At 42.0% G+C, this 26,559-nt stretch overlaps 1 protein-coding gene across 1 annotated transcript in view; it reads right to left on the reverse strand.

Moving 5' to 3' along the window:
* Positions 1 to 2,869: 2,869 nt before the first annotated feature.
* The window catches only part of LOC126259956 (uncharacterized), a 44,491-nt gene continuing 20,801 nt past the window's right edge, over positions 2,870 to 26,559 (reverse strand). Inside the window, exons 4-5 of the mRNA XM_049957067.1 lie at positions 4,665 to 4,847; positions 2,870 to 3,131 (exon numbers count right to left, since the gene is read on the reverse strand). Coding sequence (XP_049813024.1) covers positions 3,107 to 3,131; positions 4,665 to 4,847 — 208 coding nt within the window. The 3' untranslated portion in view covers positions 2,870 to 3,106. The remainder of the gene's footprint in view (positions 3,132 to 4,664; positions 4,848 to 26,559) is intronic.

Genomic DNA, 26,559 nt, shown 5'->3' on the forward strand with positions numbered 1-26,559 from the left:
GTTCGAATCCTGCCTCGGGCATGGGTGTGTGTTATGTCCTTAGGTTAGTCGGGTTTAAGTAGTTCTAGGGAACTGATGACCTCAGAAGTCCCATAGTGTTCAGAGCCATTTTAACCATTACCCAGCCTACGACGTCCGACATCTATAATGAGAGGTGACCCCCCAATCGCATGACGCCTGGACGTGGTTTCACATTGGTTTCGCCATGCGTTGAAAACACTCACCACAGCACTCTTTGAACACCCAAAAAGTTGTGCAGTTTCCAAAATGTTCGTGCCGAGCCTCGGGGCCATTTTAGTCTACCGTCGTCAGACTGAGATAGCTCCTGCCTTCCTCATTCCACACACGTTCACTGACACTACATGCAGCGTTCGTGTGTCTGACTAGCATCATCAGTGTGTTTAGGATTGATTTAGTTCAAACTAAATACACAAGAGAAAGGACAAAATTACATTCAAACATGGGAGTGCATAGGAACACAAACCAGATCGGAGACTTTTGAATTCACAACTCTTTATTACAATCATTTACATCAAGTAATGTCTGTAACCGAAAGACATTGTTAATTACAAAGGCTGTCACAAACGAGTGACAACACGCCTCCAGGCCCCACATTATGCCAACAGCGACTGCCTGCCGTATCGTGAACGTTCTGATTACAGTTTGGTACGGAAAACAAGAAACGAACATACATGTAACATCAAACAAAATGATTAGACAATCCCACAACCCACTCCGAGCTCTGGGTTGTATAACATAATGGCTATAACTATAATTAATAAAATATTTCCATAAAAGAAAAAATGTAAAACCCATCTGTAAATAAAACATTCTCAGCGTCAGTCAACGGCGCCGCAAAATTACTCCGTAGTTATTTTACTTCAAAAACGCAATACGCTCTACCAGTAATCGTCCATTAACAAACTGTTAGTGAACCGTTGCGGTGATAGGCTAATAGCCCAATCATTCCAAAGTTTTACAGACTTGCACCTGCTCACCCACATAATGGCGAAGCAAAGCTCAGTTCTGTTCAACCACATAATTCAACTTTCCATCAGCGGACAACGTCTTCCCAACGTAACAGCTACTAAAGGCGCTGAACATTCTAATTTTGCGAGCCACATAAATGTCGCCGTCTAATACGGGAACGAAGGCCAACTGAACCCGTGCCAATGAGGAACTTCCATCAGGCCAAGCGCCGTCTCTCCATATAACCCAGTACACGACGTCTTAATAACACTTGACTACACTGCTGTTTACTTCAAGTTTTAAAGTATACTTTAGCATTACACTAGCTCATACCTACCATAAATTCAGCTTCGACGAAGCACTGCAATCCGCTCGTTGGTAAACACCACATTCCCTTGTCCACCCATAACTATAGCCACTGATCTTTTTCTTCTTTTTTTATTATTATTTCATTTCCGACAACTTGAACATCTGTCAGCGGACAAAAACCGCTCTTCAGCTAAAGGTTAGAAAAACTGTATTTAAAGGTGGATAAGATATACAAAAGGTGACAATAACACACGATGTGATTCTTGAAGTTTTTCCGGCAGACGTAATGTTCCATCATCTTTCGGGCGTGCACTCGGGACAGCGACAATTCTTCTTGCGATATTTCGGCTAGAAACCTCCCAGCCATCTTCAAGGCCTTGAAGATGGCTGGGAGGTTTCTAGGCGAAATATCGCAAGAAGAATTGTCGCTGTCCCGAGTGCACGCCCGAAAGAGATGGAACAAGTAACACACGATTTTGTAATCCAGTACACAGGTGGACGATATAGACAATGTTTACATAAAAATAAGTAACAGTAAACGAGTAATTTGTAAAATACGCTTAGATGGAAAATATTGATGATTTTTAGACTCGTTTGACGTTTTTATTTTACAGTTAAAATACAGTCACTGATGAGTGTTAAGATGCCATGCTGTACTGACAATGCTGTGTGACACATGCAAAAAATTGTCATGATGAAGATGGAATGATGAATATGACTAAGGGACCCTGAAGAACCGCAGTTAGCGACTAGAAGGTAGCAAGATGGAAGAAGGGGGAAGGCGAAAATGGAGGGTGGTGTAAGGTGGAGTGTTGTGATTAGGGTTGAAAAGAGGGATATATCTCGGGACGAAGTTCATTGTTGGGGAGTGGGAGTTGACTGAAATTCCAGCAGAAGAGGATGAGTAAGGCATGGAGGTGTAAGGCATGGAGGTGATGGAGAGCGAAATATGGATGTAGTGGCGCAACAGGGTACCTGGCTTGGTTATTAGTGCGTGGAAAATGGGGTTCTGGGAATGGATGCTGCGGTTAATGTATCGGATCCAAAGGTGCTCTAGAAAGACAAGAAGATGTGGAAGTGGATGAGTTGGTACAGGATGCCAGTTGGGGGAGGTAGGTATATATATAAGACGAGGTAGAGCGCATGTCTTTCCAGGATTTCAAGTGTCTTATATAATTTAGGCGAGGCACAAATCAAGGTATCGGTGGTGTAAGTTAGGATAGGATGGATGGGAGATTTACAGGAGAGGATAATGGTAGAAGGATGCAGGCACCAGGTGCGGCCTGTCATTGGTTTTAGTAGTTCCAGTCGGTTTCAAGCTTTTTGTTGGATATTCAGGAGATGTAAGTTCTATACTAGTTTTCTGTTGAGAGATAGTTCTAAATATTACTTTACTGCGTTAGCCAGAGAGGTGGGTTGCTTGTAGATGGAAAAGTGCAAATCTGGGCAAGGGAATCGCCGAGTGGTGCTACCAAGGAGGTGGTGATATCCCCTTCCAAGCAGACCTCGTAAAAAATCAGAAACACAGGCGGAGAGTAAATAGTTTAAAAATTGCACTGCTAAAATATTTTTTTTTACTCTGTTATCTCTTCCTAGATTATATAATTTTAGAAACTCGTTTCTTCACCAAATTATTGAGTGTACATTACTTTACATGAAGAATTAAAGCAAAACATATATCACGAATTCAGGGAAATTTAAGAGCAGAGAACAGAATCGAATTGGATGCTGAATTTAGCCAGAATCAAAGAAGCTGAACTCGATCAAAAATAGAATTTTACTGCAGATGTAGTCGGCACCACGGTGCTTAGGCCTCCTCGAAGATAACTTAGTCCTCTCCAGTCTCAACACATCTGGAAAATGAGAATTTATAGTCAGGGAAAAATAATGACACAAAAGAGATGTGAAAGTATCTAGATGTGAAAGTATCTTGGCTTTATGTGTTTTACAAATTTCACTAGATCTTTTTTGTAATGATAATAATAAATTGCATTGGACAATCATTGTTACTGTCTATTTAATTCCTAATACTGGTTAACACACTACAAATAGTTAGAATGAAAAGATTAGATATAAAAGTAGCTTCGTGTATAATCCACCTGAAATACTACATCGTCTTGCTACTTGCAATAACCAATATGAATACCAACGAAGTCTTACAGATAATATTACAGCATGACAATTCTGACAGGAAACCCTTAAATATATCGTGGCAGCCAAGTGCAGTTTGCACTTCACATCACTGTGGAGAAGGATATATGAGCCACAGGCAAACTCATTTTAAGTATCCGTGGAGCAATTGCGCAGGGAACACCGCTCATCCGTCAAAAATAAAGTAGCAGAACAATGAAATTTAGAAGGTATGTTGATGGAGACTGAATTTTTTTTCAATTCGAGGCGTTAAGAGTCAGTGCCCTAGGACGATGCGGAGTAAAAAGGGATTGTAAACTTAGGAGAGCCTTCAATTGCTCTCCAAAAGAAACCGATTGCACGCGAAGTGTATGTAATTCACAGCATATGGAATCAGTGTTCGTTTTCACTAACGGTAATTTGTTCAGACCGTAAGAAACCAGTTACCTTCAAGGTAATCTGTTGGAATGTTCGACCGACAAGGACTACGAATTTCTGCACAAGCTCTCTAATTCGATGAAGATCATTTCACAGGTTGCGTGATTGTGGAATTTCCGTCGACAGATTTAAGGGGATATCTACCAAAATAATTATAAGGAAATGAAACAAACATCTTTTTTTCGTTATTTAGTGACTGGCATTTGTGCGAAATGATTCACGTTTCCAGAGTTACGATGCTGAGAAAATGTGCAAGACGAATGCTGGAAGATCAAAAAATCTAAAAACTAAAACTAGACTGCGAGGATTGAGCCAGAGTTGCAGAGAGAGGAGAAGCAGAGTTATTGGGCAGCTTCAATGCTTATAGTTGTCCAGATCGCAAAAGAATATTAATTTTATGCCAGTGGAAATTTTATGAAGTCCTATGTGAAACCCGGGGTTTTGCAGTAACATTAGTAAGTAACCTTATAGATAATTTTATAGTTGATGGCTTGACAACATCAGAGCATTTTTATGAAATTCTTGAAATTTTTTATAAGAAATCCTCTTTTCTGGATGGCGTTGGATATAGGACCCAAATTAGATAAGAAAAAATAAAGCATCCATTCAACAATAGTGTGGCTTGTCGCAGTTTTCGGCCTCCCTGGTGTAATGGTTGACTTGCAAAGGCGAGTTATTATCGTGGGAAGGTAAGTGAATCTTGAAAATTTAGAGTTTAAATAACTAGTCGATAGCTCGTCATGATGGTCACCATCTCTTCCCCATACACAACTGCCCCTGATGAAATCGCCGTTCGAGTACGACAAAAGAAAACGTACCTCTTAAGACTGAGGTCGAAGATGGTGTCCTCGGGGCATCCGTACACCTCAGGGACGAGTTCGTCTCCGTGCATTTTGCACACGTAGTACATGGCTGGATTCTCTTCGATGATGCCCATTTGGCCTGGTTGACCACAAGATTTAATGGGTCCTTCAGTACAGAAGCGATCCGATATTTTCAGGCTGATTAAATGAAAAGAGAAAAACTTGTATTAACAGTTTCGATTTAATACTGAAATTAGGCGGCCTTTTGCCTTGGACAGAATGAACAGATCTATAAATTCTTTTTAAAGGTACAAGTTCATATACACTGAAGGAAAAAACTGTAACACAAAAAAGAAATAACAAAATAAAAATGATCGTAGAGTAATGAACTTTCGGGAATGTATTTCTCCAGGTAACATTCTCAAGTGATTAACATAGAAAGATTGCAGGTTACAGTAATAGAACATAAGCCACTGCAAATTTGGAATGCTGGTGTATTAATAACTGGAGAACCACCAAAATATTGAATACAGGCACACTAACGGGCATGCATTGTGTTGTACAGATGTCTGATAAAAGTTTGTAGGCTATAGTTCCATGTCTGTTGCACTTGGTCAGTCAATACAAGGCAGTTAATGTTGTTTGTGGATGACGTTGGAGTTGTCTTCCGATGATAACATATATGGGCTAGATTAGAGACCGATCTGGTGGTCGAGCAGGCCACTCACAACTCTTTGGAGCATGTTGGGTTACAACTGCGGTATATGAGATAGCGTTATCCTGTTGGAAAACACCACCTGGTATGCTGTTCATGAAAGGCAGCACAACAGGTCGAACCACCACACTGGCGTACAAATTTGCAGTGAAGTTGCATGAGATGTCCATGAGAGTGCTCCTGCTGTCGTATGAAATTGCTCCAAAGACCATTACTCCAGGTGTAGGTCCAGTGTATCTGGCACACAGACACTTTGGCTGAAGGTCCTCAACTGGCCTCCAGATAACCAACACGCGGCCGTCACTGGTACCAAGGGAGAACCAGCTTTCATCAGAAAACACAACAGACTTCCACCCTGACCTCCAGTGAACTCTCAGTTGACACTACTGAAATCGTAAACTGCGGTGGTTTGGGGTCAATGGAATTCACGCTACAGGGCGTCCTTGAAGTAACCTCTTATTAACAGTTCGTTGTGTCTCTGTGGTGCCGACTGTTGCTCCAATTCCTGCCGCAGATGCGATATGATGCTCCAGAGCCATACGCCGAACACGTCCTCTCTCGGTAGTGCCACGTGGCCGTCCAGGTTTCAGTCTTCTTACAACCGTACATTCTCGTGACCGCCGCTGCCAGCAATCATATACAGTGGCTACATTTCTACTATGTATTTCAGCAAAACCACAGAACGAACATCCCACTTCTCATAGCCTCATTATACGACTTTGTTCAAACTCAACGAGTTTTTGTTACTGGTGTCCTTGTCACCTTAAAAGCATTCTTGACTAACATAACCTCACCACGTCCAATTTCACAGGTAACTAACGTTCACCGACATTACAGCGTGTATTTAAAGCAAACTCGACTTGCATGCCCATAGTGGCTCTACTAGCGCCACTCTCATACGACTGGCGCGAAATTTGGATACATATATTTCAGACATAGAATCATGCCTAACAACTTTTGCTTATGGCGCCCAACTCCTTCTTAGTGTCGCGACTGTTTTCTCTGTCTGTGTATGATAAGTTGTAATAGCAGTACTGTTAACAGGAATGACTGCTGTTGCTTAGAGCCGGCCAGAGTGGCCGAGCTGTTCTAGGCACTACAGTCTGGAACCGTGCGACCGCTACGGTCGCAGGTTCGAATCCTGCCTCGGGCATGGATGTGTGTGATGTCCTTAGGATAGTTAGGTTTAAGTAGTTCTAAGTTCTAGGGGACTGATGACCTCAGAAGTTAAGTTCCATAGTGCTCAGAGCCATTTGAACCGTTTAGAATATGGGTACACAGCACCGTGGCGTTTGCCATTCGTATGTGAGTATAGATGGCTGCGGCAAGCACACATTCGTAACTGATGAATATAATTTCTTAAATTAACGGAAACATGAGAGGGACACACTATTTTTTATCTTATTTATGTTACTCATAAGATTTTGCAGTAGACCAACGCAACTAGGATTTGTTGTAAGAGTTTTCTTTTCTGTCAACAACTTGCTTAACTTTCTAGCCACCAAGTGTTTATGACGTTCATAAGGTAAGTTTAAATTTGATATGACTGGTCAGTTACGAGATTATAGTATGTATAAATAGTGGCATTTTAGGAGCAACTTTAGATTCGTGAATGTCTACTACACTTGCCTGAAATGTGGAGGTACACAGAACGAATCATATTTCCCGAGTCCGATTTTTGCCACATAACTTGATGTACACTCCTGGAAATTGAAATAAGAACACCGTGAATTCATTGTCCCAGGAAGGGGAAACTTTATTGACACATTCCTGGGGTCAGATACATCACATGATCACACTGACAGAACCACAGGCACATAGACACAGGCAACAGAGCATGTACAATGTCGGCACTAGTACAGTGTATATCCACCTTTCGCAGCAATGCAGGCTGCTATTCTCCAATGGAGACGATCGTAGAGATGCTGTATGTAGTCCTGTGGAACGGCTTGCCATGCCATTTCCACCTGGCGCCTCAGTTGGACCAGCGTTCGTGCTGGACGTGCAGACCGCGTGAGACGACGCTTCATACAGTCCCAAACATGCTCAATGGGGGACAGATCCGGAGATCTTGCTGGCCAGGGTAGTTGACTTACACCTTCTAGAGCACGTTGGGTGGCACGGGATACATGCGGACGTGCATTGTCCTGTTGGAACAGCAAGTTCCCTTGCCGGTCTAGGAATGGTAGAACGATGGGTTCGATGACGGTTTGGATGTACCGTGCACTATTCAGTGTCCCCTCGACGATCACCAGTGGTGTACGGCCAGTGTAGGAGATCGCTCCCCACACCATGATGCCGGGTGTTGGCCCTGTGTGCCTCGGTCGTATGCAGTCCTGATTGTGGCGCTCACCTGCACGGCGCCAAACACGCATACGACCATCATTGGCACCAAGGCAGAAGCGACTCTCATCGCTGAAGACGACACGTCTCCATTCGTCCCTCCATTCACGCCTGTCGCGACACCACTGGAGGCGGGCTGCACGATGTTGGGGCGTGAGCGGAAGACGGCCTAACGGTGTGCGGGACCGTAGCCCAGCTTCATGGAGACGGTTGCGAATGGTCCTCGCCGATACCCCAGGAGCAACAGTGTCCCTAATTTGCTGGGAAGTGGTGGTGCGGTCCCCTACGGCACTGCGTAGGATCCTACGGTCTTGGCGTGCATCCGTGCGTCGCTGCGGTCCGGTCCCAGGTCGACGGGCACGTGCACCTTCCGCCGACCACTGGCGACAACATCGATGTACTGTGGAGACCTCACGCCCCACGTGTTGAGCTATTCGGCGGTACGTCCACCCGGCCTCCCGCATGCCCACTATACGCCCTCGCTCAAAGTCCGTCAACTGCACATACGGTTCACGTCCACGCTGTCGCGGCATGCTACCAGTGTTAAAGACTGCGATGGAGCTCCGTATGCCACGGCAAACTGGCTGACACTGACGGCGGCGGTGTACAAATGCTGCGCAGCTAGCGCCATTCGACGGCCAACACCGCGGTTCCTGGTGTGTCCGCTGTGCCGTGCGTGTGATCATTGCTTGTACAGCCCTCTCGCAGTGTCCGGAGCAAGTATGGTGGGTCTGACACACCGGTGTCAATGTGTTCTTTTTTCCATTTCCAGGAGTGTATGTTTGCGACATGCCTTTAAGCAGTTTCTTCCCATAATTAACTCCAGTTTTTATTTAAGGCTTTATAGAAATCGTAGGATAACACATATTGAATTTAAATGATGAAATGAGAAAATATAAAAATGCGGCAAATGAAGCAGGTGAAAGGGAATAAAAACGCTTAAAAATGAGAGTGACGGGAAATACAAAATGGCTAAAGACCAGATGTAAGGACTTAGAAGCATATTCCACTAGGCGAAAGATAGATACCGCCTACAAGAAAATTAAAGAGACCTTTGGGGAAAGGAGAAGCGACTGCATGAATATCAAGAGCTCAGATGGAAAACCAGTCGTAAGCTAGAAAGGGAAAGGTGAAAGGTGGAAGGAGTTGTTGAGGGTCTACACAAGGGAGATGAACATGAAGACAATATTGTAGAAAGCGAAATGGATGTAGATGAGGATGGGATGGTACATATGATACTGCAAGAAGGATTTGACAGAGCTGTAAAAAAGTCGGTACAAGGCTCCAGGAGAAGACGATATTCCATCAGAACTATTGATAGCCTTGGAAGAGCCAGCCATGACAAAACTTTTCCTTCTGGTGGGCAAGATATGTGAGACAGGTGAAATGCCCTCACACTTTAAGAAGGATGTAATAATTACAGTTCCAAGGAAATCAGTTGCTGAGAGGTGTGAAAATTACCGAACTATCAGTTTAAGAAGTCATGGTTATAATATAATAACGCGAACACTTTACAGAAGAATGGAAAAACTGGCAGAAGCCGATCTCGGAGATCATCAGTTTGAATTCCGGATAAAAGGGGGAACACTCGAGGCAAGACTGACCCTACGACATATCTTAGAAGACAGATTAAGGTAGGAGAATCATGTGTTTATAGCAAAAAGAAAAAAAGAAAGTTATTCAAATGGCTCTGAGCACTATGGGACTTAACATCTGAGGTCATCAGTCCCCTAGAACTTAGAACTGTTTAAACCTAACCAACCTAAGGACATCACACACATCCATGTCCGAGGCAGGATTCGAACCTGCGACCGTAGCGGTCGCGCGGTTCCAGACTGAAGCGCCTAGAACCGCTCAGCCACACCGGCCGGCCTGTGTTTATAGCATTTGTAGATTTGGAGAAAGGTTTTGACATTGTTGACTGGAGTACTCTCTTTGAAATTCTGAAGGTAGCAGGGGTAAAATACAAGGAACAAAAGACTATTCACAACTTGAACAAAACGCAGACTGCAGTTAGAAAGTCGAGGGGCATGAAGGGGAAGGAGTGGTTGAGGATGGTGTGAGACGGGGTTGTAACCTATCCCCGATGTATTTCGGGTCTGTTCTTTGAACGAGCAGTGAAAGAAACCAAAGAAACATTCGAAACAGAAATTAAAGCTCGAGAGAAAGAAATAAAAACTTTGAGGTTTTGCCAATGATATTGTAATTCTGCCAGAGACACCAAAGTACTTGGAAGAGCAGTAGGATGGAAGGACATCATCTTGAAAGGGGGATATAAGATGAACATCAACAGAAGCAAAACAAGAGTAACGGAATGTAGTCGAACCAAATCAGGTGATGCCAAGAGAAGTTCATTAGTAAACGAGACTTTTTAGGTAGTATATGAATTTTGTTATCTGCGTAGAAAAATAACAGATGATGGAGTAGGTAGAGAGGATACAAAATGTAGACCGATAAAGGCAAGAAAAGAATTTCTGAAGAATAGAAATTTGTTAACATCGAATATAGATTTAATTGTTAGGATGTCTTTTCTGAAAGTATTTGTCTGGAGTGTAGCCATGTATGGAAATGAAACATGGGCGATAGACAGCTGCAGAAACACCAAACGAGAACGAGAGTTGTAGCTTATCACACCCCAGACCATAAGGCCCTGCGATGGGGCCAGTGTGTCTTATATGAATGCATTCTAGGAGACAGCACTCACCAGGTCTACGTCGTACACGAAAACGACCATCACTTGCATGCAGGCAGAATCCGCTTTCATCGCTGAAGATCACAGCGCGCCATTCCATCTTCCAAGTGATCCTCTGACGGCATTAGTAGAGTTGTGCATGTCGATGGTGTGGTGTGAGTGGAAGACGGGCTAGATCTGTGCTTGCCCATAGTCCCAGTGCTAATAACCGGTTCGTAACACTTCGTATTGACACGTCTGGGCCAGAAAGCACTCTTATCTGTATTGTGATAGCTGTACGGTCTACCACTTCTGGTGTTACAATACGACGATCGTGGTGGGCGTTTGTGCTGTGTCGACGTCCAGAACGTCATCTACGGGTGTAAGAATGTTCACGTGACCATTGATACTAGCATCGTTGCACAACCGACGCAACTGGTACAACTCGGGTGGCGATTCTGCGAAAGGACCATCCGTCACTCGGAAGGCCACAACTTGGCCGCTTTCAAACTCGCTCCGTTGGCTGTAGGAAGGATAAGTGCGTCTCCATGGCGTGGTTGCCTGCTTGCTTCACACGTCTGCACCACACTGAGCTTTCTGTTTGTGAGCATACGCTGTTAAAGGGTAGATGTAGATGGCGCTGTGGTATCTATGCCAGTGCGCTGTATGTTGCTGGACGGCGTTGAGACCGTTACCAGTACATCTACTATCCTCTAGGTGACACATGCCGCCATCGGATCAAAATCGACGTAGTCTTTCCAGGTGTACTAATTGTTTTTCCGCCAGTGTATGTTACCCTAATATAATAGTTTTACGTGTATTACAAGAAGCTGTACGTGTAATGTTTATGGTAATAGTACGAATAATTTTGTTCAAAATTTGCATATGAAAGAGACTTGTCTATAATTTCGTTAACTAAACTGTATACATGATACTATTAAGACGTGAAGTACGTTGCACATTATTTATGTAACTAGGCAAGATTAGGGGCATCAGGCCCTGTCACAGCCGGCCGAAGTGGCCGTGCGGTTAAAGGCGCTGCAGTCTGGAACCGCAAGACCGCTACGGTCGCAGGTTCGAATCCTGCCTCGGGCATGGATGTTTGTGATGTCCTTAGGTTAGTTAGGTTTAACTAGTTCTAAGTTCTAGGGGACTAATGACCTCAGCAGTTGAGTCCCATAGTGCTCAGAGCCATTTGAACCATTTGAACCAGGCCCTGTCACAACTAACCAGCGATCCGACGTGTTTTGCGTTACATACGTCTGAGTAACGATGTAATTTTCTTCGCTTTCATGAAATGAAACAAAAGAAAGAAGCAGACAAACAAAAACTCCATTGTTATACTAAAAAATACATTTGCTGCTCGGTTGCTTTCTCACATGTAATGTTAAAACAGTTTGCTTGTTTAGTCTATTTCTCTTGCAAGTTTAAAAAGATTTTTCCCAACTGTCTGGGACCATCAGATGATTGTGTTACTATGATATTGCAGTGCTTGTATTATTCTGAATTACGAAGCAAAGTTTCTTTGGACGCGCATGCATGTCCAAAGAAACAAGCACTGCAGTGATTACAGCGGTTGTGAAATACGTTAAATGTAATTGCGAATATGGACAACCATCAGTTGTAAAATGGAATGGCGACAACGAAAGTTTGTACCGGACCGGGACTCGAAACCAGATTTCCCGCTTATCGTGAGCGGTCTTCATACCATTTGGCTATCCGAGCACGACTCACGGACACACCCACACTTCCATATGTCGTCAACCGTACGTCTACGACCTGTACTCGTACATCCTTTGTGTATATTCACCTACAGGAGAGATTTTACTTAAAAGTTGCTTGCCCGTTGTCGGCGGATAAATATTGCAATGGCAGTGTTATTCTTAATTACGGTACAAAAGTTCCTTTAGACATGAATGCATCTCCAACGGAATATCGTAATTATCTTCAGACACCGGGCAGGCGACTTTCAAGTAAAATGTCTCTCCTATACGGGAATATACATAATGGATGTATGAGTAGATGTTGTAGACGTATGGTTGACGACATATGGAAGTTTGGGTCTTACCGTGAGGCGTGTACAGATACACATGTAATAAGGCGACTGCTCGCGATAGGCGGGAAATCTGGGTTCGAGTCGCGGTACGGTACAAACTGTTGTTGTCATCATTCCATTATACACCTGATGGTTGTCCATATTCGCAGATGCGATTACATTTAATGGATAGCGTTATTGGCTTGAAAACGAACTCATCTTCATCTTCAGTACTTAACCTCTGTTGAGAGTCACACGCAGATGAGGACTAACCGTCCACATGTGGTTCCAAAATGAAGTTTGAGACTCCAAAGTTGTAATCAACTGGCTCTAAGCACTACGGGACTTAACATCTGAGGTCATCAGTCCCCTAGAACTTAGAACTACGTAAACCTAACTAACCTAAGGACATCACACACATCCATGCCTGAGGCAGGATTCGAACCTGCGACCGTAGCGGTCGCGCGGTTCCAGACTGAAGCGCCTTTAACCGCTTGGCCACACCGACCGGCAGTTGTAATCACAAAAAGTCTATAAATTAGTTCATATCAGTGCACTTGAGTTTGTGTGGAAAAAATGTCAAATGACTGAAAAGCCAGACAATGGCACAGTCCTTAGTGTCAGGAAAAAATTTCCAGTCTTGCTGGATGGGAAAGACAGAGGCAGCCGGTAGAACCATAAGAACATAGAAAAAATGCGGTCTGATAGTGGCTTAACATCTTTTTGGATGGTTGCAGAAACACCTAGAACTACATAGACGACGTACTGCACCGCATATGCAACTTCCCATAGAAGCACTTGACTTCCACTTCATAGCTATTACAGCCGACGACATCGATCAGCTCTGTGAGAGATATTTGTCGCAGGCGATGATACTGAATACATAGACTGGTCGAAGAGGCTTCTAGATTTTTCTTTTCTTATTTTTTAAATTCAGTAAATTTCCGCTGGTAGTTAAAGGAACATATACAGTATATATTATAAACATAAGTGCACAATAGTGACATTGGTTTCTATATCATCCTCAGATAACTTAATACTATACAGATAGTCCACACAGCCTCAGCGAGAGTTCTTAACTGTACAAAGGTCGTTTTTCAAAAATAGTCTAGTCTACAATTGGGTAATGCTATATATTGCTATATTACATGGACTAACTGGAAAATGTGATGAATAGGCCTGAAATAGGCTGGTTAGAGGGGAGAAAGGAGTCTATGGACTGTGAGTGTAGAACAGTTATAACAAGCATATCTGATGGTGAGAAAAATATTAATTGCTGCTGCTACTTTAATAAGAATGAATAACGAAACTGTATTTGGTCATTAAACAGTAGGTCAGGCTTCTTTGATTGGTGTTTATCAATAGCCAGAATTTCGAGATTTCTGCGTTTAGTTCCTCTACGGAGAATGTCACATTCACAACAAGTTCTGCTACGACAGGATCTTTCTTTTTCAGTCTCAAACTGCTTTTATCCTCATTCAATCTCCTAGTTACAGACATAACATCTTTTCTTAGTCAGCAGTCCTCTGAATGGTTTGATGTTCCCCACTTCAAATTCTTCTCGTGTGCCAGCGTCTGCATCTCATAGAAAGCATTTGCACCCAATGTCCTGAATTATTTGTTCGATACATTCAAATCTCTGTCTTCCTCTACAGTTATACGCTTCCTACAGCACCGTGCAGGTTATTTCTTGATGTCTTAACCTATGTCCTACCATTCTGACCCTTCTTAATATTTTCCTCATGTTCCTCTCCTCACCGTTTATACGTAAAACCTCTTCATTTCTTATCAGACGACGTAATTTTCGATTGTCCCAAGAGCAGTTGAACAATGTCATAAAGCTGGAACAGAAACTCATATATAGGGTGAGACCCTTAACAACCCTTTTAATTTGTGAACGGTTAAACGTATCGAAACGCGATCTTCGGCACATGTTAGAGCGTCGAGGGGTACTTATTGTTTTGTTTAGTTAATGTTTTTAGCTCTGGCGTCAACTGATATATTGAAGTAAGTTCCTTTTCTTAAAAATAGAACCGAATACTTTTTGTAACTGCTTTCGATAGCTCTTGAGAATGTGATGTAGCGTTTGTTAATGCTGACGTTGAAATCTTGCGTTAAAATATTCGAGAAATGTCGTAGGATGTGAGAGCACGGTGGCCCGTAACGGCATTTGCGGTGCAAACTCTGCCAAGCAGGTGTCTCGGATCAGACTGCATAGTTGTATACCGTGAAGGTTTGATCTCTTTTTTTCTTCTAAGTGGCTGTGTGTTTCTTAGAGGTACAATATAAGCTGTCGGACAACTGTCTCTACTACAGTGCTCTAAATTATACAATACGGGAAACATTCCTTGAACTAAACATTTTATCAAAAATACTGGTGACAATCCGTGCTGCTCAAAGTAAACATTCTTCTTAACGAAACGTCGTCCGCCCCCGGTAGCTGAGTGGACGCCGGCACGGTAGCTCAGCGTGTCCGGTCAGAGGGCTGCCTGCTCTCTGTGATAAAAAATCTGAGCCAAGGAATCAACGATCAGCTTGAACGGATGTCTTCTGACGTCCGCCCACACCAAACGCAACGAACTTTATCAGCGAGACAGAATGTTAATCCTAAGGGTCCGGGTTCGATTCCCGGCTCGGTCGGAGATATTTTTTCCGCTCAGTCACTGATTGTTTATGTTGTCCTAATCATCATCATTTCATCGCCATCGACGCGCAACTCGCCGAAGTGGCGTCCTATCGAAAGACTTGCACCCGGCGAACGGTCTACCCGACGGAGGCCCTAGTCACACGACATTTATTTAACGAAACGTCTATTCATGGTTAACGTAAGCGCGTAATGACTTGTTGCCGGCTACATGCAATACTCGCTGTCGACGTATCTGACATTGCAGTGCAATGAAGAAAACAAGTTGCTAACAATTAATATGTAACCATCCAAATCACACAAAGTAAATTTTTTTTCCAAAAAAAATAATTTTATAATTTATTTAAGCATGTGTTAAAGCTCTTGACCATGGGTTAAAAGACACACTTGCAATGTCCGTTCGAAAGAACGATTAACCGATGTAATTACAGTGGATGATATGGTAGAGCATATACTGGCGATTCGACGACACATATCATCTGGCCTAATAAAGGCTTCGTCATGGACTGCATCTTTGAGTGCTCCCGAAAGCAATACATCGAGAGGAGCCAAAATCTGGGTCCTCGCAGGCCATTTGACAACAAAATTTCATCCTATTCAACGTGGAAGAAAATTCTCATTCAGTATTTGCTTTTCAACACGGGACGAGTGAGCTGGACAACCGTCCTATTGCAGCCACTTACACTGCCGAATATCCAGTGGTACCTCTTCTAGAAGAGCTCGCAGAATGTTAGTCAGGAAGTGTGAGTACCAATTTCCATTTAGAACGCGTGAGATGAAGTAAGGTCACATAATGTAATTTCCTATGATGCCGTACCACAAGTTTGCGCTCCAAGGCCGTTGATGTTCCAACTGACGCAGCCACTGTACGTTTTTGGCTGCCCAGTAATGCAGGTTGTGCAAATTTACATTAGCGTGGTTAGTAAACGTTGTTTCATCGGTAAAAGTCAGCCGCGTGGGATTAGCCGAGCAGTCTAAGGCGCTGCAGTTATGGACTGAGCGGCTGGTCCCGGGGGAGGTTCGAGTCCTCCCTCGGGCATGGGTGTGTGTGTTTGTCCTTAGGATAATTTAGGTTAAGTAGTGTGTAAGCTTAGGGACTGATGACCTTAGTAGTTAAGTCCCATAAGATTTCACACACATTTGACTTTTTTTTTTTTTTTTTTTTTTTTGTAAAAGTCACACGTTGGAAAAACGTAGGGTGTCAACTAGTTGCTGAAGCTCAAAACCGACAAAATTCTGTACGACGATCGAAACCACGGTCGTCGAGTGCCTGATGTAGTGACAGATGATAGGGATGGATATTCTGTCGATGCAGGACGTGAATGACACTCGTCTGGCTGATTCCACATTCCTTGGCAATATGTCTCGTAGCACTGTGATGATTCATTAGCGTCCTAGCCAGAAAGCTTCTTCGTGTTCTCTGTCAATTGTAGATTGGTTTCTTGTCCTCTTTTTGGCGTTCAAGTAGTCTGTCCGCACTAGCGTCTTAATAATTAGTGCAACTGCCTGTGGCGTCGGACATTGGCGATCCAGTTAGATAGCCCTGTACGCCTGTACTGTTTTTATAGCATTTCCTTTACATTCACCATATGAAAGAAGTATCCATTATCTCCTCATTGGTGTACATGTCTGCACGCAACGAATGTTGAAGCAGAGATGAGTGGCCCGCAGTGCAGACAAGTAAACAGGCAAACGTGTTGACAGTCTGACACAGCATAGCACGAGAGCTGTGCCTGGCGGTGTTTGCACCGCTAATGATGATTCCAGCCTCCGTGCTCTAGAAGTTTTTAATGGCAGATTTGAAAGCCAACATTACCAAGTGCTATATCACTGTAACTGTCTTTTCAAGAGCTATCGAAGGCAGTTACAACGATTCCATTTATAAAAAGAACTTGGTTCAATATCTCCCTTGAAAACAACGCTAAAAACATTAATCAAACAAAAAATACGTGTCCCTCGACGTCCCAACATTTGCCCAAAACCGCGTTTCGATATGTGTAATCATTCACGAAATGGAAGGGGTGTTAAGTCTGTACATACTGACGTACACCTTACAACCATGTTCTCCTTCTTACAAACGTATTTAGGATCAGTTTCCACCCTTCACAAATTTTGTCTGTGCTCTCCACCAGTCCCACAAAGAAAAAAACACATACAGACCACGATTAAACTCGTCCCACACTTTTGCAGTCTCGTCTGGAGTTACTGGATATACTGCCGTTATTATGTGGTTGTCACAATTCAGCCAAAATTCTTGTAAAGGGGGCAACATAGACGGAGTCCCTCACAATTCCACTTCCCCTCCCCCTCCAAAAAAAAAAGAGAGAGAGAGAAAGAAATGGGTCATATACCGTAAAGCCAGGGAACCTTTGAGATCAATGGAGCGTTGCAAGACCCTTTCGTCCTTCAAAATGTGCGATTCCAGACTGTCAACGAAAATCACACCGCACAGTTGCAACTGGATTCCACCGGCTGAAATGGATTTTGTTGCTGTGCTATCGATATCTCGACTCGACGCACGCTCCGTAATGAACGCATGAGTGTGCGAGCACTCTACTGTAGCTGCAGTAGGTAGAGCCCTACCTGTAACGAAATGGTCGCCAAATTACAGCCGGTGCAAACGTATACGTTAGTTTCAGTGCGTTAGTTGAAATGTTATTAATTTCAAAAAATGGCTCTGAGCACTATGGGACTCAACTGCTGTGGTCATCAGTCCCCTAGAACTTAGAACTACTTAAACCTAACTAACCTAAGGACATCACACACATCCATGCCCGAGGCAGGATTCGAACCTGCGACCGTAGCAGTCGCACGGTTCCGGACTGCGCGCCTAGAACCGCGAGACCACCACGGCCGGCTTATTAATTTCGTTTCTTAATTTGTGTAGCAGGAATCGACTGAATTTTTTTTTTATCAAACTGTATTTTGTACCTGTTAAATACCAAATAGTTTCTAGCTAAACTTCAAAATCCGAACGTCTCTTTTAAACAGGTACACAACTGGTACGACTTCGGTGAAAATATCCCGAGAATATTCTCCCTTTTCCAAAAAAATTTGACTCACGAAAGAAATGTGACGCGACCCGACTGCTGTTTGATTGCTGTAGTCAGAAGCAGGAAAGAACTTAGTATCGCAACGAGTATTCAAATGAATATAACATTACAGCCAACGAAAACTCTTTTTCTGATAAGATCTAGAAATACCTTTGTGCCCTTTCTTGTAGAGAGGTAGTGTCCAATGAGAAAGTAAAACCCCGTTCTGTATAGTCTAACACCTACGCACAGTGAACAATAAACAAGTACAATAATCACTCCAAACATATTCAGGATCAGTAGGATTTCTCGAAGGTCTCAGCAACACAAACGTACAATACGCTTGCTGTAAAGTGCTTTTAAAGAATTTAAAAATATTTCTGCTGATGAAGGCTTATCTGAAAAACAATTTTACTGACGGCAGAGCGTATCTAGTGTATTGTGCTCAAATCATTTACCAATCTAAGCAAGAATACATAAGTACAAGGGAACTTTGCAGCAAAACGTTAATTTTCATAAATGATTGTGGAATCAAACAACTGAAATTAATTAAGAGTATTTTCTTTTTGTTTCATACAATAAGTAAGTGACAAAGTGCAGTAACAAGGCTACATTTGTCCTCTTACGGACCACGTGGAGAGCGGTTCCACTAATCATTTTAGTTCTTGTAGTAACAATCAATAAGTACGAGTGCAGCGTGTGCCATGGGTGACATCCACGGAACAAATAAAATACTGGTATTGATCCTTGAACATGGAACTACGACTATCGCTTTGAACAGGTGATTTATCTTTGATGACAAATACGGTACATCTACAAAGCTTAAAACTCTACGAATGAAATATTACGCTAATCCATGCTTGCAAACCAAAATCTAACCATGTACTCCTGTAGGTTTGCAATAGAAATGAAGCATCAGACGGTCATCGAAATGTACACGATGCGTCTTTGTGATCCATATAGCCCCAAAGGACCCTGCGTGTGCTCTGTCGGCTTGACTACTGTGGCACGCTGCTCAAATTCGGCCATGATATCCATCCAAAGTATGGATATGCATTCGCTCTGCATCAAAAGACTGTGGCATTGGTAGCAGACGAATCACGTGTATAATGTGTCTTTGCACATCGCCAGCGATTAAGATAAATGATTTGAAAGACGTTTTCTAATGAACGGCTTTCAAACTTTACCTTGCAAAGCAAACTGTTCTGATATCCTTTTCACGAAACACAATCTCATTAAACGTTAGTATTATGTTCATTTTCATAAACTACACTTCTCAAAGAGAAACTTAATGACGTTTTTAAATGTGCAAATTATGAGGTCTAGGTATCTATTTGTTTGTTTGTTAGCCTTTTTTTGAAGGGAGTGGGTGGGTGCGGGGGGGGGGGGGTTGAAGGGACCAGACAAATGAATATGTTTTTGGTTTAAGTACACGATATTTTTCTTGTGACAAATGGGATGTTACCAAATAATATTTTCTAATCTAAAATACTGTTTCCGATGCATACTCAAATTTGACCGAAGCAGGACGTGAAGCTATTCTAAATGATTACTTGAGGAATACCAAGAGAAACGACAAAAGAAGCATACATTGGACAGAAGATGCGACTAGCAGTTTGAGAAGTGTAAAATGGACGTTGCAAACATAGCTCTTTTAATATTCCCGAATACAAACAATGATCTTGCAATATTTGAAGACGCTAAAGATTCTGCAGCCGGTGTAGTGCTATAACAGACAGAAGAAGTAGTATGGAAAGCATCTGCTTTCTGCTCCAAGAAGTTCTCACCGCCCCTGAAGAGATTTTCAACAGATGACAGGGAACTTCTCAGTACGTACATGGAAAGAAAGTATTCTGAGTTCTTCCTTGAAGGAGGTTAAACAACAAAACGATAAGGCAGCCTCTATGTAATTGCGTCATCTGCAGTTCATATCACAATTTACGACAGATACGAGGCACATTTATCGAAAAGAAAATAGCGTGGCTGACAGCGTATTCATATTAGAAGAAGTAGTTCCAACTGATTATGAGAAGATAGCAGATGCTCAAGTGGTGAAGAGCTCTACAAATTTCGCTCTATGCATCATACCTCACTGAAGTTTAAAGCGCATGAAACTACTGATGGAAGATTTTTATGGTGCGATGTATCAACAAGTTACATTCATCCTTACACTCCTCAGAAATTTACATACTCCGATTCTCAGCATTATCAAAATATGACACACGCCTTCTGTGAAATTACTCGAACGCAGGTCTATTTGGTCAAACATCAAATAAGACATTCAAACTGTGCAAAAATCATGCATAGGACGCCAAAAGAACAAAGTGACTAGAGATATTGAATCCGCTATTTCCAGTTTACAAGGACAGATGAACGATTTAAGGTGGTACACATCGATCTGATTGGCCCATTGCCTGTTCCAGGTGAACTCATAAAGAGATTGACATGCATTGATAGGTTCTATAACTGGACGGAAGTCATTTCACTACGTGATGTTGGAGCAGAAACCGTGGCACGATCGTTTTATAACTCATGGATCACTAGAATTGGAGCACCAAACCAAATAGTGACAGACCAACGAGCACTGTTCCAGTCAGAACTGTTCTGTGCATCAGTTAATATCTGTCTCCCTAAATTAACTCAAACAACAGCATATCATCCACAATCAAATGGGAAAATAGAGAGATTCCATGGAATACATCAAGGAGCCATCAGGGCACATGGTAAAAATAAATGGATTGACATCATTACTGCAATTACGCTGGAATTGGGTTCTGTTCAAGCGAAGAAAATAATTTAACAGCTGCTGAGATACTACACGGCACAGCTCTAACACTGCGTGGTGATTTCTTTGGGTGAAGAAATCAACCAACCAGTTGCAAAAAAAAGACTTTATTAGCCCTTGACCTAGTCTTCGATATTTATAAAAATGTCTTCTTCAGAAGCAGTGGGCCCTGAAAATGTATGCAATCGGTTACAAAAATAATTTTTATTAAGGAACAAAGTTTTAATAATAGAAAAATATTTGTGAGGTAAACGTACTCATTTGTTACATCACATGGTGGTAAATAACATTAATTGAAGCCGAGAGGCTCTTGTCGTATAGAAAATTGATATAAAAACCAGAAACAGTGCATGCCATGGCTTAAGACAGCAGTCAGATTACATTCAGCGTACATCAGAATAAATGCCTAAATGTATTCGCCCACTGGTAAAGACTTTTGTCAACATCAAATTATAACAGGAGTCAAAGGATAAAATATTTGCATAAGTATACACTACGCCAGAGACAAAGGCTAACTGATCGAATATACAGGCTCAAGCGACCAGGAAATATTGGACTGCAGAGGGCGCTTAATACATGCACGCAAGAACTATACCTTGCTTGTGTTAAATAATGCATTTCACATTAAAGTAAGAATGAAATTTACTCTACAAGGCTGCTAAAAATGCAATAAATTTACTGGTGTACATTATGTATAAAATTTCCTAACACATTTGCTGACAGAGTAATGCTGTACGTAAATTCAGCGTGCGGAAGCTATAGTTCTGTCTGCAAGAGACCACTGCTACAAATGTATGGGGAAAGAGGAGCAAATATACTGGAGAGAAAAACTTCCCCTTAACTTTATGGAAACTTAAGCGATAAGGAAAAGTCGAAAGCTTTGGGCGCTTTATAGATGCGCGTAAGCACTGCGTCTGCTGGTGTTAACATAATTCTAGATTAAAGCATTACGTCAATCTCATATAGAAGATCAACAATAAATGTATTAATTTTAGAGGTACATTAAATATAAAATTATCTGTAAAACATTTATGCGTCAGAGTGATACTGCACGTAGATTTAGCGTGCACGAAATAACAATTCTACTACAAAAAATTACTTCTGTTACAAAAAGGGTGGAGGAAACAATGAAATGGATAAAGTTACATCACAACATAAAAATGAGAACCTTATATTTAACTGTACCAATACCATTTTTGGAATATCAGCTGTAGGAGCATGTGTTGATAAGGCCACGAAAAATGAAACCCAGTGATATGTAATGTCAGCAGCTCAACAGTAGAGCAGAAACACTTCAAGGAGGGCGCCACTTTCACTGATGTTAGCGGAAGGTGAGCACCGGTTTAAATCCGGCAGGGAAATGCTTACTCGCGAGTTGCAACTGACTGTTCAAAATCTTACCGTCTCTCTTAGCAAAATGTTTATAAATTTTTTATGTTCTTCTAATAAATCCAATTTACCACCTTTTATTTCATTACGCAAAGTTACGGTTTCTTCTAATTCCCTCGGAGAATGGTCTGAAATGTTCACAAATGAAGAATTATGCACATTTCCCCCTTTCATACTTCTCAAGGACCAGCGTCCGGTCGGTCAGATTGTAAATAGTACGGGGAGAGCTCCCACATGTTAGCTAGGCATTTACAAGGCAAGCTCAAGGAATCTTTTACTTTTGACAGTAATTTTTTCCGTTAAAAATAGGCAAGATATGATTAGTAAAATGAAAATACTGTAATGTAACAAGTGAGTACGCTTACCTCACAAATATTTTTCTATTGTTAATATCTTCCTATAATTAATTTTTGTAACCGGTTATATGCATTTTTAGGACCCACTCCCTGTGAACAAGATATTTTTAGAAATTTCGAAACCTAGGTCAAGGACTAATATACCTTTGTTTTGCAACTGGTTGGCTGATTTTTTCAACCTTTTCAGATTTGTACAGTTGCTGATTCGCAGCCATGTTTAAGATTTTGAAATATGGCTCTGAGCACTATGGGACTTAACAGCTATGGTCATCAGTCCCCTAGAACTTAGAACTACTTAAACCTAACTAACCTAAGGACAGCACACAACACCCAGCCATCACGAGGCAGGGAAAATCCCTGACCCCGCCGGGAATCGAACCCGGGAACCCGGGCGTGGGAAGCGAGAACGCTACCGCACGACCACGAGATGCGGGCTTTTGAAATATGTGCCTGGCCAGATATCAAAGGCTGTCACCAACTATAAGGACATTAGTTTCAAATTTTTAAAAACAGGTATGACCATTGATTTTAATGAGCAATGCAAAAAGTTTAACCTGATGCCACACTACGTGAAAGCGTTCATTAACGTTAAACGGTGTGAGAAAACGCCTTAAATTAAAAAGAAACTAGTGCAAAAAGTTTTAGCTGACAGAACGTTTGAGCTATACAGGAAGGACGATCTACGTCTACATGATTACTCTGCAATTCACATTTAAGTGCTTGGCAGAGGGTTCATCGAACCACAATCATACTATCTACCATTCCACTCCCGAACAGCGCGCGGGAAAAACGAACACCTAAACCTTTCTGTTCGAGCTCTGATTTCTCTTATTTTATTTTGATGATCATTCCTACCTATGTAGGTTGGGCTCAACAAAATATTTTCGCATTCGGAAGAGAAAGTTAGTGACTGAAATTTCGTAAATAGATCTCGCCGCGACGAAAAACGTCTTTGCTTTAATGACTTCCATCCCAACTCGCGAATCATATCTGCCACACTCTCTCCCATATTACGTGATAATACAAAACGAGCTGCCCTTTTTCGCACCCTTTCGATGTCCTCCGTCAATCCCACCTGGTAAGGATCCCACACCGCGCAGCAATATTCTAACAGAGGACGAACGAGTGTAGTGTAAGCAGTCTCTTTAGTGGACTTGTTGAATCTTCTAACTGTCCTGTGAATGAAACGCAACCTTTGGCTCGCCTTCCCCACAATATTATCTATGGGGTCTTTCCAACTGAAGTTGTTCGTAATTTTAACACCCAGGTACTTAGTTGAATTGCCAGCCTTGAGAAATGTACTATTTATCGAGTAATCTAATTCCAACGGATTTCTTTTGGAACTCATGTGGATCACCTCACACTTTTCGTTATTTAGCGTCAACTGCCACCTGCCATACCATGCAGCTATCTTTTCTAAATCGCTTTGCAACTGATACTGGTCTTCGGATGACCTTACTAGACGGTAAATTACAGCATCATCTGCGAACAACCTAAGAGAACTGCTCAGACTGTCACCCAGGTCATTTATATAGATCAGGAACAGCAGAGGTCCCAGGACGCGTCCCTGGGGAACACCTGATATCACTTCAGTTTTACTCGATGATTTTCCGTCTATTACTACGAACTGCGACCTTCCTGACAGGAAATCACGAATCCAGTCGCACAACTGAGACGATGCCCCATAGGCCCGCAGCTTGATTAGAAGTCGCTTGTGAGGAACGGTGTCAAAAGCTTTTCGGAAATCTAAAAATACGGAATCAACTTCCCCTGTCGATAGCGGCCATTACTTCGTGCGAATAAGGAGCTAGCTGCGTTGCACAAGAACGATGTTTTCTGAAACCATGCTGATTACGTATCAATAGATCGTTCCCTTCGAGGTGATTCATAATGTTTGAATACAGTATATGCTCCAAAACCCTACTGCAAACCGACGTCAATGAAATAGGTCTGTAGTTCGATGGATTGCTCCTACTACCCTTCTTAATCACTGGTGCGACCTGCGCAATTTTACAATCTGTAGGTACAGATCACTCGGTGAGCGAGCGGTTGTATATGATTGCTAAGTAGGGAGCTATTGTATCAGCGTAATCTGAAAGGAACCTAATCGGTATACAATGTGGACCCGAAGACTTGCCCGTATCAAGCGATTTGAGTTGCTTCGCAACTCCTAAGGTATCTACTTCTAAGAAACTCATGCTAGCAGCTGTTCGTGTTTCAAATTCTGGAATATTCCATTCGTCTTCCCTGGTAAAGGAATTTCGGAGAACTGCGTTCAATAACTCCGCTTTAGCGGCACCGTCGTCGGTAACAGTACCATCGGCACTGCGCAGCGAAGGTATTGACGGCGTCTTGCCGCTTGTGTACTTTACATACGACCACAATTTCTTCGGATTTTCTACCAAATTTCGAGACAATGTTTCGTTGTGGAACCTATTAAAGGCATCTCGCATTGAAGTCCGTGCCAAATTTCGCGCGTCTGCAAATTTTAGCCAATCTTCGGGATTTCGCGTTCTTCTGAACTGCGCATGCTTTTTCAGTTGCCTCTACAACAGCGTTCGGACCTGTTTTATGTACCAAGGGGGATCCGTTCCATCTCTTACCAATTTATGAGGTATGAATCTCTCAATTGCTGTTTCTACTATATCTTTGAATTTGAGCGACATCTCGTTATGTTGAATAAAGAAGCTTACGATTTATATCTTGTTTCAACCAAAGCTATTTGATGTTATCGGCAACGGTATCAACGATTGGTTGTATAATCGTGAATATGAAATTGAAATTAGACACGAAAAGAAATTGTTAAAACTAAGGAACAGGATACTGGTAAATAGCAATAAAGTTACATTAAATAACAGAGCACAGCATCAATTTTTTTGAAAGAGTAGTAAATAAAACTCAAATTAACATTTCGGAGGAAGGGCTAAATTTACAGAAAGGTTTAAGGTATAAAGTAGTCGCTAGTCTTTGTAACTCTACAGTAACAGATGATTTTGTGGTTGACAAAGTTGGATTAGACTGTGCTAAAGTAGATAATGTCCAACAAGTTAGGACAGCTCATGAATGAAACATTATGGAAAAAAATGACAGCTATGAGTAGCAATTGTACTAAAGAATCGAAAGCGATCAATAATATTAATCGTAAATTGGAAAATAGTAACACTTGAGTAACTAAAGCCGATAAAGGCAATACAATTGCCGTTCCCTACAAAAATGAATATGTAGACAAAACGTTACAGTTTTTGAGGAAAATGGAATCCCTGAAATTAGTATAGATCCCACCGCTAATCTGTAAAAAGAAATTCGGAACGTTTAAATAATACTGTAAACTTTTAGGGAAATTCCGGGAAAAAAATGTTTAGTGAACACGAATCCAAAACCTCCCGTTTTAAGAAGACAGTTCAAGCTTCACAAGAACCAGCATCCGATCTGCTCGACGGTAAACAGTATAGGGATTGCTCACCACAAGCTAGCTAGGCATTTACAAGGTAAGCTCAAGGAATATTTTACTTTAGACAGTAATTTTTCCGTTACAAATAGGCAAGATCTTATTCGTAAAATGAAAATGCTCAAATGCCCTCCTCATACTGGGTTGTTGCCCTTTAATATTACAAGCTTGTACACGAACGTTCCGATCGACGTGCCACCTGAAATCGTTGAAAAGAACCTGCTACTGCATAAAACGTAACTGAGGTCCAATGAGGTTGTTAAAAGTAGTGCTCAAGCATGGGTAGTCCCTTATCTAGCATCCTGGCTGACATTTTCATTAACTTAGTTGAAGTGAGAATTAGTGAGTAAAATACGGTTATATGAGTAGATGACTTACTTTTTGAATTTAATGGAACTGACCTAGAATTCGATTTATTATTTAACACATTCAACGGCACCCAACGAGAAAATTAAAGTTACAAAAGAAATTCAAAATGAGAAGGGCGACCTA

The sequence above is a fragment of the Schistocerca nitens genome, chromosome 5, assembly GCF_023898315.1.
Source record: "Schistocerca nitens isolate TAMUIC-IGC-003100 chromosome 5, iqSchNite1.1, whole genome shotgun sequence".
NCBI classification, from domain to species: Eukaryota; Metazoa; Arthropoda; class Insecta; order Orthoptera; family Acrididae; genus Schistocerca; species Schistocerca nitens.